The 21,371-nt window shown below is 42.1% G+C and overlaps 1 protein-coding gene across 1 annotated transcript in view; it reads right to left on the reverse strand.

Moving 5' to 3' along the window:
- The window catches only part of LOC134391978 (collagen alpha-1(IV) chain-like), a 185,857-nt gene that overhangs the window by 116,355 nt on the left and 48,131 nt on the right, over positions 1-21,371 (reverse strand). The window contains exons 17-20 of the mRNA XM_063115900.1: positions 18,890-19,081; positions 16,314-16,482; positions 6,398-6,490; positions 6,179-6,283 (exon numbers count right to left, since the gene is read on the reverse strand). Of these exons, the coding sequence (XP_062971970.1) occupies positions 6,179-6,283; positions 6,398-6,490; positions 16,314-16,482; positions 18,890-19,081 (559 nt within the window). The remainder of the gene's footprint in view (positions 1-6,178; positions 6,284-6,397; positions 6,491-16,313; positions 16,483-18,889; positions 19,082-21,371) is intronic.

Genomic DNA, 21,371 nt, shown 5'->3' on the forward strand with positions numbered 1-21,371 from the left:
TTTCTACAACTGAAAGAACTGGGCATGTTTAGCCTGGAGAAGAGAAGATTGAGGGGAGACATGATAGCACTCTTCAAATACTTAAAAGGTTGTCACACAGAGGAGGGCCAGGATCTCTTCTTGATCCTCCCAGAGTGCAGGACACGGAATAACGGGCTCAAGATAAAGGAAGCCAGATTCCAGCTGGACATCAGGAAAAACTTCCTGACTGTTAGAGCAGTATGACAATGGAATCAGTTACCTAGGGAGGTTGTGGGCTCTCCCACACTAGAGGCTTTCAAGAGGCAGCTGGACAACCATCTGTCAGGAATGCTTTAGGGTGGATTCCTGCATTGAGCAGGGGGTTGGACTCGATGGCCTTGTAGGCCCCTTCCAACTCTGCTATTCTATGATTCTATGAACTATGAATTGGCACGAGCTATAATTACTTTTGCCTCGTTCAACATAGCAGCCAGAATCTATTTTATAGGTTAGGCATGAGAGTGAGCAGACATTTCAAAGACCGTCTCCCTTGTTATTTCTTTAGGAACCCTGAGATGAGGGAAGGGGTGTCTTCACAGCTCTCCCCACAAGGATCCACTGGTTAGGGATTTGATTGACTCAATTATATTGAATGATCCCCTACCATCACTTCCCAACCACCCAAAGCTACTCTAACCTCAGGAATTTCTAATGATCCCATGGAGGAACCCAGGATAGAGTGTTTTAATGCCTTCTCTGGATATCTCTTCCCAGAAATACTAAAGTTAATAGAAAGCTTTGATGCCCTACCAATGCAAGATCAATGGGAGAGTTTATCAAGATTATCTACTTATTAAGATGCTTCACCACAAGAGGCTAATGGATCCAGATAGTTTCCAGAAGGATCTAGAGGGGTTTCCGGCTGATATGGCTAGTGCTCCTGTCAAAACCCTGGCTGATCTGTGAAATGCAGAAATGACCTGGGCAGTTGACATAATCTATTGCAGAGCTCGTAGGGCTCCATGGTTTATCCCGGAGCTGAGCGCAATGAAACAAAATAGGAGATGGCTGGAGCGCAGATTGAGAAAAACTCCTAGTGAATGCAACTGAACACTGGTATGTGCCTTATGGTCAGGTATGTTCAGGAGCAGTTAAGGCAGCAAGGAAACAACATTTCAATGTCTCTATTCAATCCTCCATGTGCCACCCAGTGGAGTTTTTTAGAGTCATCTGGGGACTATTACATATTGGCCCTAAGGAGGCCCATTGTAATATACCTGCTTGGCACTTGACCGTCACCCTTGTTATTTCTTTAGGAACCCTGAGACGAGGGAAGGGGTGTCTTCACAGCTCTCCCCACAAGGATCCGCTGGTTGGGGATTTGATTGACTCAAGTATATTGCCATCGGGGATGGCAAGGGGGCGGGAGAAGAAGAGGGGAGCAGGGCATCGGGCATGGGGGGAGGACGGGCGAACGAGCGGGCGGGGGGGGGCATCAGGAATTGTGGGGGGGAATCAGGGGCAGGGGGAGCGGGGACCCTTTATTTTTTTTAAAAAAGCCTTCTCCGGCGCACATGGCCCTTTAAGGGCCAAAACCCCGGAGCACGCGATGGGGCTTCCCCTTGCCCCGTCGCGTGTTGACGTCTAGAAGCCGGCGACGGCGCTTGCTCGCTCTAGCGCACCGTTGCCCCACCTCCCTGCTGGCTTATCCGGCAGTTCTAGCAAGGCTCTTTGATGAACAGGTTTGACCCCAGGACAATCCTGGGATAAACCTTAGGTCTAGCTACGGCCTGAGTCTGAACAGCAAAGCCAATTGTTTCACCTAACGTAACCAATTGCCTCTTTTCCCGATATCAGTCTAAGAGTGAGGGCTGAGTGAGGGTGTGGTTTGATCTGGAGAAGAGCTGTGTGTGTGTGTTTGCTGTCGCCCTCGACCAAGGAGCTGCAAGCAACTTGTGCTCTTCCCTCAGGTACTTAAAGCCTCCAGGGTGCTAGAGGTGTGAGCCTGAGGCTCTCAGCCATGGTCAGAAAGCTGTTCAACAAGAACCGCTGCCTTTGATGAAGAACCCCAGCCCTGGACCTGGTCTCCGCTACTTTCTGATACTGGACATGATCTTCTGCAGTGTTTGGAAATTATTCAGCTCTGTGACTGCTTTTATATATCCTAGTGTTTGATTCTTTTTGTGTCTGATTTCTTGTTTTTGTTTTGAGATCAGTTGCGACGGGTGGTGGCTGGGACAGCTCTGGTTGCTGCTATTGTACTGTGTCTGTTTTATTTTTCTGGCTCATTTCTCCTCATTTTCTTCTCTCTATTCTTATCTCCTCCTATCAATATCTCATGGCTCATTCTCATTTTGTTTCTCCTAATTTAGTCCCTATTCTGCATCTCCCTCTTCTCAGCTGCCTTTCTCTTGTTCCTTATGGGACTGCCGATCTATTGCTTCTAAGGCTGTTGTCATCCATGACTTATTTATCTCTTGGTCTCTTCACCTTCTCGCTCTTACTGAAACCTGTCTTCCTGCCCATGATGCCACCATTTCTGCTGCCCTCTCTCTTGGAGGACTCTCTTTTTCTCACACTAGTCACTCGGAGGGTCGTGGCAGTGGCGTGGGTCTTGTATTATCTAGGTTGTGCCACTTCCAGCCTCTTTCTATTCCACCTTCACAATGGCCCGGTTCAGACGACACACTAAATCATGCTGCTTAACCACAAAGTGGTTAAGGGAATCCTTAGCCATGGTTTAGCATGTTGTCTGACACACGTTTTGGCTAAAATTTTGGTCCGTTAACCACATTGTGGTTAGGCTCACTAACCACGTTCTGCAACGTGGTTAGCAGACTAACCATGGCTAAAAGTGTCGTCAGACATGTGTCTGTGGTTAATGGGCCAAAATAATAGAGCTCGAAGTATAGAGTGGCTGAAATTGCTGCGGCTGCTCTATATTTCAGGCTCCGTGCCCATTGGGGGTGTGGTGGGGGAGGGTGGGGTTTTAAATGAAGTTGCCCATCGGGGGGGTGGCTGGGCTGGGGAGAGGGTGGTGTGTTTTTTTAAGTGCCCATCGGGGGGGCTTGGCTGGGGGGGAGGGCAAGGTTGTTGTTTTTTAAAAAGTACTCACTGTAGCGCTGGAGCACTCCTGTGCTCCGTTTCGCCCAGAAACCCATTCAAAAATGGCGGCTGCGACATGCTCCGCCCTCCAGGCACGTCACGCACTGCGTGTAGGAAGAGGGGGTGGGCACAGGAACGCAACAGTGAATACTTTTTTGGGAAAAAAAACCCTCGCCCTCCCCCCAGCAAAGCCACCCCCCCGATGAGCAATTCCATTTAAAACCTCGCACCCTAACCCCCAGCACACCCCCGATGGGCACGGAGCCTGCAGTATAGAGCAGCCACGGCAATTTCGGCTGCTCTATACTTCAGGCTCTATGTTTTCTGCCCAATGGAGGACTCGGGTGCTTCATTAACCTTTTTGTGGTTAAGGAAAATTTAACCACAAAAGGGTTAATGGTGCCATCTGCACCCGTTTTGCAAGTGGTTAGCATAACCACAGGTGACCATGGTTACGTTAACCACAAAAACCAAAGTGTCGTCTGAACCGGCCCATTGTTGTTCTTCTTTTGAGGCTTTTCATTCCACTATGGCTGCGGATTGCAGTTGTGTATCGCCCCCCAGGCCCATTCTGAAAATGTATCTCTGATTTTAATTCATGGCTGACCTTTTTCTTCTCTGATAATCCTCCAACCCTTATCTTGGGTGATTTTAATATTCATGTGGATGACTCTCAAGACTCTGCAGCTTTACGTTTTCTCTCATTATCCTCCTCTTTTGATCTTAAGCTTTGGTCTGATTCACCCACACATTCCCTCGGACACTGTCTGGATCTTGTCTTCACTAGGAATTGCTCTATCTTGGACCTTTCTGCTGCTGACTTCCCTTTGTCAGATCATCATCTAGTTTCCTTCATGGTTACTCATAACCCTCCTTCCCTACATCCTGTTTCTCGCTCTTGTCATGATTTGCAATCTATTAATTATGAGGCCTTTTCTCAGTCTTTAGCCTCCTCTCTTCCTTCTGTCATTTCTGCCCTCTCCTTGGACTCAGCTGTCTCCCTCTTTAATTCTTCTTTATCCTCCACTCTTGACAATTTTGCTCCATCTAAGGCCTTAGCTAGACCTACCTTTTATCCCACGATAGAGGAGTGAAGATCTCACGTTGTGATTAACACAAGATCCCTCCTCCATTTACACGTAAGGCGCGACGACCTCAGGAAGAGAGGCGTCATGCCTACCATTTTTTATTTTTTAAAGACGGAGTGCATGAATGGTCGTGCGCAAAGGGAAGGTTTTCTTTAAAATTTAAATTAATTTCCCCGCTCCCCACCCCCACCCCGATGGGCGCAGAGCCACATCAAGCCGCAGCAATGGGCCACACGTTCCGCGGTCTCGGGCTCAGCCGGGACCACATAAAAAGCGGGCTCAAAGTGTAGGGCGAGATCCCAGGGCAAGGGAGGGATCATCCCTCCCTGATCCCGGGGTCCACTGTGCATCATGTGGACGCACAGGGACGATCCTGGGGTTTGCCTAGCTAAGGCCTATGACACAGATGGTTCATCCTTCTCAACCCCAACGATGGCTCACCTCTTTCATCCACTACCTTCATTCTTGTGCCCAGGCAGGTGAACACCTCTGGTGTAGTAGTCTGGTGTAATAATTATATTTCTTATACAATATTACTAGGATCCATTCATTTTTGTCTTACTCTTCTCCCAAGACTCTTGTTCATGCTTTGGTTATTTCTTGGCTGGACTATTGTAACCTTCTTCCGACTGGAAGCTGCTTCTCACATCAGTTCGTTGGTTTCTATTCACCACTCTGCTGATAAGATCATCTTCTTGGCTCATCGCTCTGATCATGTTACTCCACTTCTGAAATCTCTTCATTGGCTTCCAATTCAGCTCAGAATCCAATATAAGCTTCTCCTGTTGACTTTCAAAGCTTGTCACAGTCTAGCTCCTTCCTATCTTTCTTCTTTCATCTCACATTATTGCCCCGCTCGTGCTCTTTGCTCATCGAATGTCATGCTTCTTACCCGCCCAAGGGTCTCTACTTCTCTTGCTCGCTGCCCCTTATGCTTGGAATTCTCTTCCAGAGCATTTGTGGAACACGAGTTCAAGGACTGTTTTTAAAGCTCAGTTGAAAACTTTTCTTTTTTCTACAGCTTTTAGAACTTGACTTTGTGCTTACTTTCACACTGTTAGTTTTATTGTCCCCTGTGTCTGTTTGGTGCATTCTCCTCCCTTTCTTATTGCTTTATTATTATTTTATTAGAATGTAAGCATATCTGGCAGGGTGTTGCTGTTTTATTCTTTTACTATGTACAGCACCACGTACACTGATGGTGCTATATAAATAAACAAATAAATAATAATAATCAGTAGCCACTCCACTTGTTAGATGACAAAGGAGACGGGGAGATGTCAAGGCCCTCTATTTTCCTGCTGGGATCAATTGTATTTTCTACTGCTTCAGTTAGCTACCTCAAATTTTATATTATTGGCTACTTAGTTCAACAATTAATGTTTTCTCACCTCCTGCAAAGATCTTGTTTATAGGGAATATATAATCTGAACAGTTGTGCCATTTTGCTCACTGTGCAAAACATTCCAAATGTGGCTTGAGTAATATTGAGCAAATCTGCACTTCCTACTTATGGAGAACTATTGAAATAAACCATTTATCATGCATTTAGGACACCATGGGTTGAGTGGGGGGGAGAACCTAACTAAAAGCCAAGTGGCCTTTATACACTGAGCTAGACCATGTTTGGATATGCTCTGAGCTTAGGAAATATAGAGCCAAAACACAGCTGATTATGGGAACAGCAGACAAGTCTATCTTCAATATGTTTAAAAGAGTGATAATATGGGGGGAAAGACAGAGGCTTCATGGGATAGCCAATTTGCATTCAAATGGCAAAAAAGAAAACCAGGTCATCAAATCTCATTGCTTAAGCTCCATCATCATAATTTTAAGGAATATTCGGAGTCTTCTGTCCTAACCCCCTTCCCTATATATGGCAAGATTTCCTAGATTAAAACCATCCTCTATCTAGAGTATTTAAAGAGTTTCGGCTATTGGGCAGTAGAGAAATGTAATAAATAAATAAATGACACTTATCAAATCATCAGTCACTTTTTACTGCAAATAATATAATATTATACCTGGGGGACCTGGAGGGCCAGGAAATCCTATTCCTGGTGGCCCTGTCAGACCTTTTTCACCTGGTAGGCCAGGTCTTCCTGGTATCCCTGGATCTCCCTTGTCACCTGTGCAGTTCAATAGATAATGAGCCATGTTTAGTCCTTATGCAAACAAATAATTTTGGTGTAATGATTTGGAGCAATTAAGAGCACTCCCCACATTAAAATGAGACAAGGTACCTTGGATGCCTGGAAATCCAGGCAGTCCGGGAATACCATCTGGTCCTGGGGAACCAATTAAAGAAATGGCACGACCAGGTTCACCTTTGGATCCTTGGAATGGAAGAAAAAGATATAGCAAATTGAGATGCATACTCTCACGCATTTATATTTTGGAATGAACAACATATCTTCTGATATCATACTTCTGATATATATTTAATTGAAACAAGTTTGGGCTAAAAATAAAACAAAATTAATACCTGCCATTTCCCCATTAACTCTAGTGGTAATGATGGAGGATTTTCCAGTAAATTTTAAAAAGGTGATAGGGAAGGCATTAAAGGAACGGAATATAAACAGGTTGGAAAGGGTGGTTAAAATAGAGGAGTTAGATCAAATAAAAGAAATATTGATGGGGGAAAGATGTCATGGTTTAACTATATGCAGTTAGAACAATGAGCAAAGACGTGGAGAAAATAAAATAAACAACTTAGAGAGTATATGAGTTTTGAAAAAATGATAGCACAAAGACAAGAGAAAGAAGAGATTTTGATTACAAAGGGAATAACGAGTGAAATTTATAGAATATTGATGGCAAGAGAGGATCAAGAAGATGGTTATAAATTGGTATGGGAAAATGATATTAAAATTCAAATAAGTAATCAGCGCTGGAATAAGACATGGAAAGCACGGAATTTGAAAATCTTATCAGTAAGGATAAAAGTAAACTTTTATAAATTGGTATGGCATTGGTACTTAACACCAGTTAAATTAAATCAAATGGAGAAAAAATATTCAATATTATGTTGGAGAGGATGTCAGGAGGTTGGCACTTACGTTCAGATGTGGTGGGCATGTAAATGTGTACAAAAATTCTGGCAATTGGTGTATAAAAAGATAAAAGAGATAACTGGAATAAGTCTACAGTTATCCCCAAGCATAGCACTGTTGTCAATATATGATGAGGTAAACTGCATACAAGCTATTAAGGATTTGTTTATGAACTTATTAACAGCAGCAAGATTAATAATAGCTAGGAAATGGAAGATACAAAGTGAATATCATCTTGAGGAATGGTATAAAGAAGTATGGGATATAGCTATCAATGATAAACTAACATGTAATATCAAAGTAGAAAAAGGAAGGTGTAATTATAATGAATTTGAGAATATATGGAAACTGTTTTTAGAATTTGTATTGTTAAGAGGGAAAGGATGTACACCTGTACAAGAGATATTACAATTTTGGGAAAAGGGATGAAGGTGTAGTTGGCCCCAGTGATGGGTGCACTGTTGTTTTATCTTAATGTAATGTAACAAATAAAAATTAAAAAACACAACAACAACAACAACAACAACAATTAATTGAAACAGGAATGGACCTTTGTATGCTATGAGAAAAGTAATTTAGATTGGGGTTGGACCACACGATAAACCACGATGGGTTAATTAACCTCTCTGTCATTCTAAATGTTAAAAGTGGCACCCTGACATATCTCTAAAGCATTGCCAAGAAAAGCTCTGCCTATGCACTGCCAAAAAAGAAGGGGGAAAAAGTGCTTTTACTGCCCCCAGCCCATTCACTAAAGTGCGCATCTGTGCATAAGCGAATGGGTGAAAATAGCAACTCCGTGACATTGCGTTAGATCACGAGGTCAATATAGTATTTAAAAAACCCCAAACTTTCTCCATTGTGTGCAAAAGAGGCAGAACGCTGGGTTTTCTGGGAATATCAAGTGCCTCCTGACTACTGCCTCCTGAGCTGGGCATGAAATTTTGTCCTGATCCTGAAAAGCTCCAAGGTTCTGTAGCCTCCTGCCCTTTGTGGAGCACTTGTGATTTTCACTTCTTGGTGACTAGGCACATGGGGTTTGGTTGTTGGATCAGGTGCTTTGTGACTAGGGCAGGCAGTCTCTGACATTGGGTCTCAATCTATGGTCTTTGGTTTATGACCCACCTGGCAAACATAAAGTTTAAGCTGAAGGGGCAGGATTGCAGCTTTAGATTGATAAACAAATGGTTAAGGAACACCTAATTTCTTTGAATGAGTTCAGATCTCCAGGGCCCGATGAACTGCATCCAAGTGTAATGAAGGAGCTGGCAGAAGAACCACTGTCTATTATCTTTGTGAAATCATGGAATTCGGGTAAAGTGCCAGATGACTAGAGGAGGGCTAACGTTATCCCTATCTTCAAAAGGGGGCAAAAGGAGGCACCTGGGAACTACAGACCACTTAGGCCATGGCTAGACCAGGCCTATATCCCAGGATTGTCCTGGGATTATCCATGTGCATCTAAATGCACATCAATTCGTTGGTTTCTGTTCACCACTCTGCTGCTAAGATCATTTTCTTGGCTCGCCGCTCTGACCATGTTACTCCACTTCTGAAATCTCTTCATTGGCTTCCAATTCACCTCAGAATCCAATATAAACTTCTCCTGTTGACCTACAAAGCTTTTCACTGTCTAGCTCCTTCCTATCTTTCCTCTGTCATCTCACACTATTGCCCCACTCGTGCTCTTTGCTCCTCTGCCATGTTTCTCACCTGCCCTTGCTCGGCTTCGTCCATTTTCTTCCGCTGCCCCTTACGCCTGGAACGCTCTTCCAGAACATTTGAGAACTACAAGTTCAATCACAGCTTTTAAAGCTCAGCTAAAAACTTTTCTTTTTTCTAAAGCTTTTAAAACTTGATTTTGTTCTGACTTTTATACTGTTAGTTTTACTCTACCCTGTGCCTGTTTGGTGCATTCTCTTCCCCTTCTTATTGTTTTATTATGACTTTATTAGAATGTAAGCTTATGCGGCAGGGTTTTGCTATTTTATTGTTTTACTCTGTACAGCACCATGTACATTGATGGTGCTATAATAATAATAATAATAATAATAATAATAATAATAATAATAATAATAATTGACACACAGGGGATCCCAGGAGCAGGCAGGGCCAACCCCTCCATTTGCCTGGGATAAACCTTAGGTCTACCTAAGGCCTTAGTCTGACATTCATCCCTGGGAAATTTTTGGAGCAGATTATAATGAAGTCAATCTGTAAGCACCTTGAAAATAATCTGATCTCATTTTTGATCAGGTAACTGTGGAATGTGAGAATGCTGTGGACACAATATATATTGACTTCAGCAAAGGTTTTGACAAAGTGCCTCATGATAAAGTAGTTAAAGTTGGTCTAGATGGAAGAGGAAGTGCAGGGAATGCTTATCAGATTTCTATATGAATAGTTTATTTGTTTATAGCACAAAGACCATTACAAAATGCAGAATTGCTCACATATAGCAACACACATTATTTAAAATATTCAAAATATTTGAGCTACAATCCTTTCTCAACCAAGGAGTCAGTCAGTGGGTCACTCTAGGGGTGCTCCATTTGTCTGCAGCACCCACCCTTTGCTATCACAATGGTGACATACATGCCAAAGTCACGAGGATAATTTCAGTGATTACATTATAACCTAAAATGCTGGCAGTCAATATCTGGCACTATCAGATAGGTGGGATCTCTGATGATAGTTTATACAAAACTATTAAATCAAATGGTCCCCCTTACAATCTACGCAGACTTTGTTAAGAAAGTTATTTCTGATTTTTTGGGCTGCAGCAGCAAACCTTAATTGTGATTGCTTTACTATCAGATCGCAGATAATGTCTCTAGTGTGCCAACCCGCTCTTGCTAACAATAGTTCCTTTATAAAATGCTCCCTGATTTCTTTGTACAGAGGGCAACGCAGAAGATAATGCGCTAGGTCTTCGATCTCCCCCGAACCACAAAAACAGATCCGCTGGGCATGGGGGACTTTTTTATACTTCCCCTCCAAGAAAGCAGAGGGCATTGTCTGAAAACGAAGGGCAGTAAAGGCCTTTCTTAGGGCAGGAAACGATAGGTCAAGCAAATATTGTGAAAAGTACTGTTCTTTCTTAATAAGACTAAACCATGGAGAGAAGGCCTGTAATTGACTAGCTATTGCGTTTCCTTGGGCATCAGCCTCATAGATTCTATCTCCAATACTCTTTTTGTTATTTGCTAGCAGCTCCTGCACCTCATTGGCATAGAGCTGGGACAAAGTTAACCAGTTATGTGCCCATCCACCCTTTTTCAACTGTTCATTGAAACATTGTTTAGCTAAGTTATTTTCATTTAGAGTCATTAACTTTTTCCCATAAAGTATAATACTCTTGTGGATTCTTGACTTGAAGGAGGGCAAATCCACCTCCATTCTTAATAAGGCAGCGGGAACCCCTACTGGAAGAGCTAACAATTCCTTCAACACCATGTTCTGTACAGTCTCTACTGATGAAATAGAGTCTTGACCCCATAATTCTGCCCCATACAATAGTTGTGGGAGAACTTTGGCTACAAAAAGCTTCAGGGTAGGGGCAACCAAGGAGCCACCTTTGTGTCTTCCATATGATAATATTGCTTTAGCTGATCTTATAGCTGAGTATTTAGCTGCCTCCACTTGGGTTTTCCAACCCCCATTAAAGGATAAGTATATTCCCAGATATTTAAAACTCATGCATTGTTCTATCTGCTGGCCATCCAAGAGCCATCTGTGCACGCGATTTCTCCTAGAGAAGACTACAACCTTGGTTTTAGAATAGTTGATTACTAATTTTTCCTTTTTACAGATCGTGCCTAATCTATTCAACAGTCTCCTCAGGCCGACCTGAGTAATAGATAAAAGGGCCATATCATCTGCGTAAAGGAGCGCCTGGACCTTCTTGGGGCCAATAGAGGGAGGAAAATAGTCCAGAGCTGTTAGCTCGGACACCAGATTGTTCACATAATAGTTGAACAAAAAAGGGGCGAGTAGACAGCCCTGCCTGACTCCTCTTCTGATGATAATTTTGTCAGAGAGGGTCCCAGATGGGCCAATCCTCACTCTTGAGTCCGTTTGTGAGTGCAGTTTTTGCAGCAAAAACAGGAGTCGTCTGTCTATGCTTGACCTTGAAAGTTTGTCCCAGAGGCGATCTCTATCAACAAGGTCAAAGGCGGAAGTGAAGTCCACAAAGGCCACGTACAGACTTCCTCTGGGTTGACTCCGATATTTGTGGATCAAGTGGTTGAGCACAAAGCATTGGTCAATAGTGCTCCTCCCTTGGCGGAAACCGGCCTGTTCCTCCGCCAGACATGTCATTACATGTCTTTTTAATATGTAATCGGTTGTAGATACATCCATAAATGTGGCCAGCACTCTGCTGCTTGAGCGTGATGAGGAAAGACAATCGATCTTTATTACGTCTGTCACTCTTAGTAAGTTGAGGCCCAACTGCCACATAATGTGGATAAATGATCTGCTTCATTTAAATAAGGGGAACAAGCAGGAATCATAGGGAGGTTTGTGAAGACTAACTGATTCCTCATTAAAAGTAGGGTAGACTGGATTTTTCCTCGCGGCACACTGGTCATGTTATTTAGTGCCTGTTTATCAACATTGTCTACTACTATAGGTTCTGTTTGAGATGAACTATTTTGTATCCTGTACGACTCTTCCCTCTGGCACTTTCCTTGTTTATCCTTTCCACTGGTATCCTTTTTTAGGCTATTTCTGTCACCTTTCTTGTTACTTTCCTGTTTCTCATCCAATAATTTGAATAGTGGGTTGTAATTTAAGCCCTTTCCTTTCTTCTTTGTGATATCCTTATTCACTTGTGCTTGCCTACTCTCAACCTGATCCTTTACGTAGCCCTTTTTTACCCCCAATCCTTTTCCTCCCTTTTGGGATTTTCTTCCCTTTGCCTAAACCTTGCCTATTCTTTCGACACTTCTTCCCTAATTTTTTCCAGTCAGAGGTAACCTTTATGTCTGTCTTCTCAGCCTGTACCCCTAACTCTTCTGCTATGAAGTCCAAATAGGGTAGCAGAGGAGCGATTTCATTTAGGCATGACGGCGCCTCATCTGCTGAGAGCTCCAGATCTGAGTACGATCCCTCCTTCTCTACAGGTATTGTCTTTGAACCAGCAGCTAGAACCTTAGATTTAATTAGATCTATCAAAAAATCCACTTGGCCTTTCAGGCCAATTATTTCTTGCTTTATTTTACTCAATTCTAAGAAGGTTTTAGTGCATGATTCCCCGTTCAGGAAGCAATATTTAGCTAGAAGTTCTGCTGTACTATCACTAGGATAACTATTCCACTTAGGTGACAGACTCTCCTTGGGCAGCTCTTCCTGTGGGCGTGTATCTATTTCTAGCAAGTCTATTACCTCTTTATTGGGGCTATCGATGACTTTTGGAGGTGCCTTATCGCCCTTGACAGGTTCGATTTGTACGATCCCCTCATGATGACTTGAGTCCCAGGGGCACATAGACTTTAATTGCGGGGGTGTGAAATCCTGTCTATGACCATGTTTACTGCCTAACTTGTTGGCCGAGGGGCTTTCCCATGTCAAATGGGTCCGCACCGGGTTCCCCCTAAATCCTAAGTTTATGGAAGACTTGGCCGTTAGGCTGTCCTCTTCAGCTAACTCCCATGCTAGATTTTGCCCCCCAATCTCCATTGATAATTCCAGTTTATTCCATGTGTTATCTAGTGACCAATCCAAGCCCTTAGGGGCATTGCTACCTGTTTCGTTCTCCCTTTTTGTTACCTTTTTCTGCTCAACCTTTGAGTGAAAAAAGGATATTTTCGTTTGTCTCTTTCTTGGTGGTAAGTCAAGCACTGTTGGGGAGAGGATACCCAAGGATTTACAACCCTGCCTTGTCAGAACCATATCCAGTGATTTTGACACTTTAAAACCAATTATCACTCAAAAATAAAACAATTAAAAACACCTTAAAATTTATTATGTTAAAATTTGTTAAAATTAACTCTAACTGCACAACCCTTAAAAACTGTCATCTGAATATAGTACTAGTTTCCAGAACAGTTACTCTTTACAACTTTAACATGGTTAATCCCTCAGTTTAAACAGAGGTAGTTTAAGGGCGAATTAAAACAATTTAAACACAGTCATAACCCTTGTACCATAAATCCCGTGGGTGTGAGTTTCCCTTGGCTCGATGCTCCTTCTGCTCTTGGTTGCCGTAACAATCAGCAACTATTTTGAGGACTGTTCAACAAACTCTCAACAAACTCTCTTTAACACTCTCAAGCTTTGATCAGGGCTCAAAGACTTCAATTCTTCCGCATTCCTTGGAGCGTAAATGTTTCCTGCCTTACGTGTTAATTGGAAGTAAGTTTGTAGTAGGATGGTAATGGGCGTGTTGGTAAATGCCCTGATTTTCCCAGCTGAAAATAATTTTCCTTTAAATCCAGATCAGTAAGTTTTAGATTATAGGTTATGGAGTATGGATTATAGTTAAGACTGATTGCAACCCCCTACTACCAGGGTTGTTTAAACTTCTTTAATAGTAGCACACCATTATTAAGTCAAAACAAATTAGCTCAAATGTGGCTCGGGCTGATTTTTCCCACGCGTCAGGCCTCTCTCTCGCAGTGCATAATATGGGGTCTTCAACTTTTTGACATTCCACCTTTCCACATTTCTTCACACACACCCAGGCGAAAGCTTCACGCTAAGACCTGTAGTAACGCTTACTTGTGTCTTCGGGCAAATGCCCTTTACTCCTTCCACACCAGAACGTTGCAGCAGAGAAGGTAAAATTGTTATTTTGACCTTGAAGCGTAGAGGGGGGCTGCCAGCGACTGCCAGAGACTTAAAATCTTTGACAGCATCCAGAAGTGAAATTAGAGGATCACAGCACCATCTAAAGAACCTTCCCAGGTGTTTTCCTCAGGTCTTCTTGTTGTGCACCGGCTCCTTTGCAGGGGAAAAGAGGCTGCTTATCAGATTTGCAGATGACACAAAATTGAGTGGGATAGCTAACACCATTTTAGACAGTAACAAAATTCAATGTGATCTTGACAGGCTGGAGCACTGGGCTAAAAGCAACAAAATTAAATTTAATAGGGATAAGTGCAAAGTTCTATACCTCATTTTGAATGCTGCATCCAGTTCTGGTCACCACAGTTCAAGAATGATGCAGACAAATTGGAGAGGGTTCAGAGGAGGGCAATGAGGATGACCAGGGGTCTGAAAACAAACTCCTATGAGGAGACTGAAAGAACTAGACATGTTTAGCCCTGAGATGCGAAGACTGAGGGGAGACATGATAACACTCTTCAAGTACTTAAAAGGTTGTCACACAGAGTAGGGCCAGGATCTCTTCTCAATCATCACAGAGTGCAGGACACGGAATAATGGGCTCAAGTTACAGGAAGCCAGATTCCAGTTGGACATCAGGAAAAACTTCCTGACTGTTAGAGCAGTACTGTTAGAGCTGTTAGACGCCAGGTGAAGACCTTTTTATTCTCCCAGCATTTTAACAGTCTATAAATAAATTTTAACTTGGTGTTTTAAATTTGTAATTTTGCATTGCTGCTGTTTTTATCTGGTTGAGCTTTTATATTGTATTTTATATTATGGTTTTATACAGTTGTTTTATACTTTGAATGTAAAGTATGTTTTTTTGTGAACCATCCAGAGAGCTCCAGCTATTGGGCGGTATAGAAATGTAATAAATAAATAAATAAATAAATACAACAATGGAATAATTACCTAGGGAAGCTAGTGGGCTTTCCCACACTGGAGACATTCAAGATGCAGCTGGACAGCCGTCTTTCAGGCATGTTTTAAGGTGGATTCATGCACTGAGCAGGGGGTTGGACTGATGGCATTATAGGCCCTTTCCAACTCTAATACTCTATGATTCTAAGGTTGATGCAGAGCCATTAAAGAATACTTGTCGAATATGGTTGCTCAACCAGCATTTAACAGCCAATTAACAATAATACTGTCCAACCAACATTTTAGCATTTTGTCAACAAAGATATCATGGGAAACCTAGTAAAATGTGTATCTGAAGTCAAGAAAAACTATGTCCACAGCATTCCCATAATCTACCAGACTACTGACTCAATCAAAAAAAGGGAAAAAGTTGGTCTGGCACAACTTATTCCTGATGAACCCATATTGGCTCCTAATAATCAATGTGTTATTTTCTAGATGCTCACAGACCAACAACTCAAGAATGTGTTCTAGAATTTTGGCTGGTATTGATGTCTGCAGTTTCCAGGATTCACCCCTTTTTTTTGAAGGTGGGGACAGCATTTACCCACTTTCAATCATCCAGCATCTTATTTATTTTTTTAAAAAATTGAAGTTTGCAGCAGCTCTGTAATAACCTGCAAGTGTAGTTCATCAGACCTTTGAGACTTGATCTGATTTAAAGTAGCTAGGTGTTCTCTATTCATCTCCTTACCTTCCATGACTTATACATCATTCCTTATATCATGTGGTCTAATTTCTCCTAGGTTGAACACAACTTGCCTTTTGGTAGAAGACTGATGTTGTGACTTCTCTCTCACCTGTTAACGTCTCACTGTCTTCCCTAAGAAGGGGACCTACCCCTTCCTTGATCATCTCCTTGCTCCAAACTTAAACAAAGAAGCTGTTTTTGTTGTTTGGGATAGTCTGTGCACTCCTCCAACTAAGTACTCCTCCATATATGTACCTTTTAAGCCTCAGCATAATACATACACACACAATAGCAGGCTGAGTCAGGTGACTCAACAGCCTAAGCAAACCAAGAGAGGGACTTCAAAAAAGTCACAAACACAACTCAAAAGCCATAAACACACCCTTTTCTTTGCTTCTTAGAGCAACCCCATGCAAAAAATCCCCTGTTGCCTTACTTGTTTCTAACACCACAATGTTTTGTCTATCATTCTGTAACAAAAGGCCAGGTCTCACAGTATGTTGTCCTTTTGACTCACATGAAAATCACATAATCATCATATTACAGGAACAAATTAAAACCCATTGTACTGCCACTTCTGTTTTTTTTGCAGTTTTTCTCTGGATGTATAGGAATCATTAACCTTAAAAAAAAAAAAGTAACTGCAAATAGTGACTTTACCTGGAAGTCCTGGTGTGCCAGGGATTCCGGAAATACCTTTGTCCCCTTTATCACCAGGTGGCCCAGCAGGTCCAATTCCTGTGGGACCTGGAAAACCTCTATCTCCACGGGTTCCAGGAAAACCGCTAATTCCAGGGAGGCCACGTTCTCCTTTTAACCCAATTGTTCCCTAATTTTACAGAAACAAGGAAAATATAACCTCTTCAACAAACACATCAAAAATAAACCTTCTTACTATATTGGGGTTTCCAGAAGTCTAGTAATATCTTCCATTGACAGTAGACTAAACTTTATGCTAAACAACACAGGAGGATTCTGTCCACACTGGACTCCTAATAAGATATAATTTATCTGGCAGTTTTCTAGGTAGCCATTTTATATTTTACACTATTGAGGTTTATAATGCCAAGTCTTTGGCTCATCTTACCTTTGGCATTCCCATGTGGATTTCTGACTAAATGGAAAGGGTTGAATAGGGAGGTTGTGGGCTCTCCCACACTAGAGGCATTCAAGAGGCAGCTGGACAACCATCTGTCAGGGATGCTTTAGGGTGGATTCCTGCATTGAGCAGGGAGTTGGACTCGATGGCCTTGTAGGCCCCTTCCAACTCTGCTATTCTATGATTCTATGAATATAGCTTCCTTAAAAGTATTTTTGGTTTACCACCTGGGGTGGGAAATGTGGCTATATAATTGGAAGTGGGTATATAATCAGTTGAATGCAAAACTTAGAGAAATGCATAACTGGTGGCTATATTTTCATTTTTCTATTGCCTTCTCTAGTTACATTCACTTATTGCTCTCTGATTCCTTTGTCAGTCAGTGGTTATGAGTTTCTCCCTTAAGGTTTTTGGTAATTATGACCTAAAGAAGGCCATAATTACCAAAATTATTTGGTAATTTTCACAGTGGTTCATAGACTGAGGCTTTCAGTATTTGAGAATTGCAGCTGATAAGTCTTGTTTTCCACTAGCCTCAAGTAATCTTGTGCTTTTGATAAGTGGGCTGGATCCACAAAAGCTTATGCATTTGTTAGTTTATAAAGTCAGCAAGATTCTTTGTTGTTTTTGCTTTCAAATTATGGAATTGATAGAGTGTTCATACTTGAATACATTAACTGTTTTCAAATACAGGAGACCATTTCTGTTCACTTCCTTTAACGCACCACCCTCTATTTTGCTAACTGACCGATTCAGCAATATTCTGCTCAGTAAACAACTTTGTCCTTGTGGAACTGGAGAATCTGTTGGCAATGTTCCCCTTATACTGCAAATTGTATAGGATGCCCAGATAGAGGTTGCTTCTCTGTTTTGAAATGGGGATCATTTAAAATAGCCCTTATTTCAGAGGCAATCCAATATGAGCCAGGTGGGAGTGGGGTGTTCAGCCATCAGTAGTTTCCACATGCAGATATATTTATAAGACTCATAGCTATTCTTCACTGAGTATGGGTCAGATACAAATAGGAGTTTGGAAGGGGGAGTGTAGTGGAAGGGGAGACCAAGGCAAGGAGGAAGAGACCTCAAGTAAATCCAAGAGGTTGCCTATTCAGAGGCACCATGTGCTTGTCAGGTTTTCAAGTTAACCTTAACAGTAATTAAGGTTAGATTATTGACTGAGACTTGCAAGCTCAGCACACCTGTTGGTGTTTGAGTGAAGGGAGTTAAAGGCTCACTCTTTCACAGCAATATGCAGTCAGCCAGTGGAGGTTTGAGGGTATGCTGCTGCCGCTGCCAGAGAAAGGAGTATGCTGTTTTGATGCAAAGCCAACTTTTGTCAAGGAGAACAGTAAAGCTGTTATGGTTACTTTGATTTATGGTGAGACAATTGCTTTGTTATAATTTGCTGCTACAAGCCTGGTTGTTTTGTTTTTGAAGAACTTCTCTAAATAAACTGCATTGAAGATTCAAAATAAATAAATAATAGTAATAATAATAACAACTCACGCTTGCGTTTATTTGCGAGCTGCGGAGGAATTTGTACAACAATACTTGTTTCTCCCAACAGTGCTTGAGTGCTGATTCAAGGGGCGAGTCCTAAGAGCTTCTAGGCTCTTCCACATCCCTGGTTCCCCATTGGAGTGCCATGCCTCCTCAAATCTAACCCTAACCTCAGTCTTAACTGAAACCCTAATATACCACTGAAAGATGAATTGAGCCACTAAAAGTCAGTCTGCAAGGTGTCTTGGTGGCCCACTCAGACTGAAGACTTTACTCTTCCTTGAAAAGAATATTGGCACCAGACAATAAAATAAATACAATGTATCAGTTCCATTCTTGAGATTATAACATGAGAAGAATTTGAACTCAGATCAACATCTGAATATGATGCAAGCTCACCAAAACTCTATGGAGCTAATAAGCTATGGAGCTAATTAGCTACCAAGTAAATATTATAAATTAGTCGTATGTACAAATATTTCTCATTCGATTTACTTGCAAGAGCACCTGAGTGAATGGAATGTTGATATCAGACATACAGAAAGAATAGAGGAGAAATGCACTAAGATCATGTGACATAATCCCCTTAAATTAATAAAGTAGAAACGACTATGGACAAATGTAGACATATACCTACCGATGTACCTTTGGGACCTGGAGCACCTGGAAGACCATCTCGCCCTGGTCTTCCTTCTCTACCAGGGACACCTGGAAGACCAGGGGAACCAGGATTTCCTTTATCACCTTTTAAATCAGAATCAAAGAAAACATCTCCAGGTTCTCCTTTTGCGCCCAGGCTTCCAGTTAATCCAGGTTCACCTGGAGGTCCCTGAAATTACATTCAGTTTCAGAATCATTAAAAGCTTTATAAAATAAAACTAAAATATTATTAAGAGTACCCCTCGCCCTAAAGCCTTCAGTTTTAGTGCCATATATTCAAGTGAGAAATAAAAAATTCTTTGGCAATTTTTGTCCCCATGGTTATGAAATAACGAAGAACTGTATATTTCCAGTGATTCATGAAGCACTGGATTACCACCCTTTATGAACAGACAGTGCACATCAAGACAGTACTAATGAAACCAAGTGCCTATTGAAATGTTTAAGGGATGATTATATAATCCTCCCTGCAATTATATCATCTCAGAATGCATATGAGGGATTGTTTGTTTAACAGTGTCCCTCCTCATACCATCCACCACTTTTGGAAGAAAAAGTGAGAGGATTTGAGCAGCGAGTGTCCACCCTCCAAGGAATAAGAGAAGACGAGAAGTTCTTAGAGCAAATGGTGGAACTACAACAGCAACAAGAAGCACATGAGATTGAAGAGCAACAGACAGCTGAAGCAGAAGTGGAGTATGCTGAGGGGAGGAAAATCAATGAAGAGGAAACTCCCTGGAAAAGAGTGACAGTTAGGAGCAGAAGAACTAGAAGGCATTCTGCACCGGTGGAACCATTAGAGTTAAGCAACCGCTTTCAGCTACTGGAGGATGAGACTGAAGGACAGTTTGCAGAGGAAGAAGTACAGGAGACACTGTGCAACAATGAACAAGAGGCAGAAGGTAGATCAACCAAGAAGAAGAGAAGAATAGTCGTTGTGGGAGACTCCCTGTTGCGTGGGATTGAAACCCAAGTATGTCGTGAAGACCCATGGACTCGCCAGGCGTGCTGTCTCCCTGAAGCACAGATTAGAGATGTGACTGAAGGGTTACCGAAGCTCATAAAGCCCATGGACAAATACCCCTTTCTTCTCATCCATGTGGGAACAAATTATGTCGCCAAGCAGAGCTACGAAGAAATCATTTCAGACTTTGAAGCTCTGGGAAGGAAACTGAAGAACTTTGGGGCCCAGGGTAGTTTTTTTATCCATCCTCCTGGTTCTAGGAAGAGGATTAGAAAGGGAAAGAAAAATACTCTGGATGAACGACTGGCTACGAAGGAGGTGCCGACGTGAGAGTTTTGGATTCTGGGACCACAGGCTACCCTACTTGGAAGATGAACTGCTGGCAAGGGATGGGTTGCACCTCACAAGGACTGGAAAGAATGTGTTCAGCCACAGCATGAAGAACTTGTTCAGGAGGGCTTTAAACTGAATCTTATGGGGCGGGAGACATAAACTTTGATGCAACAATGGATGAAGGCCAATGCACCACAGTACAGAGAACAGCTCCAATAGTGCACCAAAATAGTGTCCGCAACAATGTAGGAACAAAGCCAGACTATAAAACACATGGTCTTCGATGTCTATATACTAATGCCCAGAGCATGGGAAACAAACAGAATGAACTTGAACTCTTATTACATAAAGGCAAATACGACTTACTTAATAGGTATAACTGAAACTTGGTGGGATGACTCCCATGACTGGAATATAGCAATTGAAGGATATAACTTGTTCAAAAAGAACAAAAGAAATAGAAAGGGAAGTGGAGTTGTATGTTAAAAATATCTATCCCTGCACAGAAATACAGGCGAATCAGACCGGGAGCCCCATCGAGAGCATCTGGATTAAAATAAATGGGGCAAGGAATAAAAAGAACATGATAATCGGAGTCTACTACCAACCACTCAATCAAGGAGAAGACGAGGATGAAACTTTTGAGAAACAAATTGCCAGTGTTTCAAGGAAGTGTGATGTAGTAGTGATGGGGGACTTCAATTACCCTGATATCTGTTGGGAGACAAATTCTGCCAAAAGCGGCACTTCCAAGAAATTCCTGACATGTGTGGGTGATAACTTTCTCCTACAGAAAGTGGGGGAAGGAACTAGAGGATCGGCAATCCTTGATTTGATATTGACCAATAGGGATGACTTAGTGGATAAAGTGGCAGTTACGGGAACTCTGGGAAAAGGCTGAAGTGCTCAATTCCTACTTTGCCTCAGTCTTCTCCCAAAAGAGGGTCTATGACCCCCCTGGAGAAAGTGAAGTAGAAGTTGAGGGGGCAGGATTGCAGTTTGGGATTGATAAACAAATGGTCAAAGAACACCTAATTTCCTTGAATGAGTTCAAATCTCCAGGGCCCGATGAACTGCATCCTAGAGTAATGAAGGAGCTAGCGGAAGAACTCTCAGAACCTTTGTCTATTTTCTTTGCAAAATCATGGAAGATGGGTGAGGT

Source organism: Elgaria multicarinata, chromosome 2 (genome assembly GCF_023053635.1).
Source record: "Elgaria multicarinata webbii isolate HBS135686 ecotype San Diego chromosome 2, rElgMul1.1.pri, whole genome shotgun sequence".
In the NCBI taxonomy this organism is placed as follows: domain Eukaryota; kingdom Metazoa; phylum Chordata; class Lepidosauria; order Squamata; family Anguidae; genus Elgaria; species Elgaria multicarinata.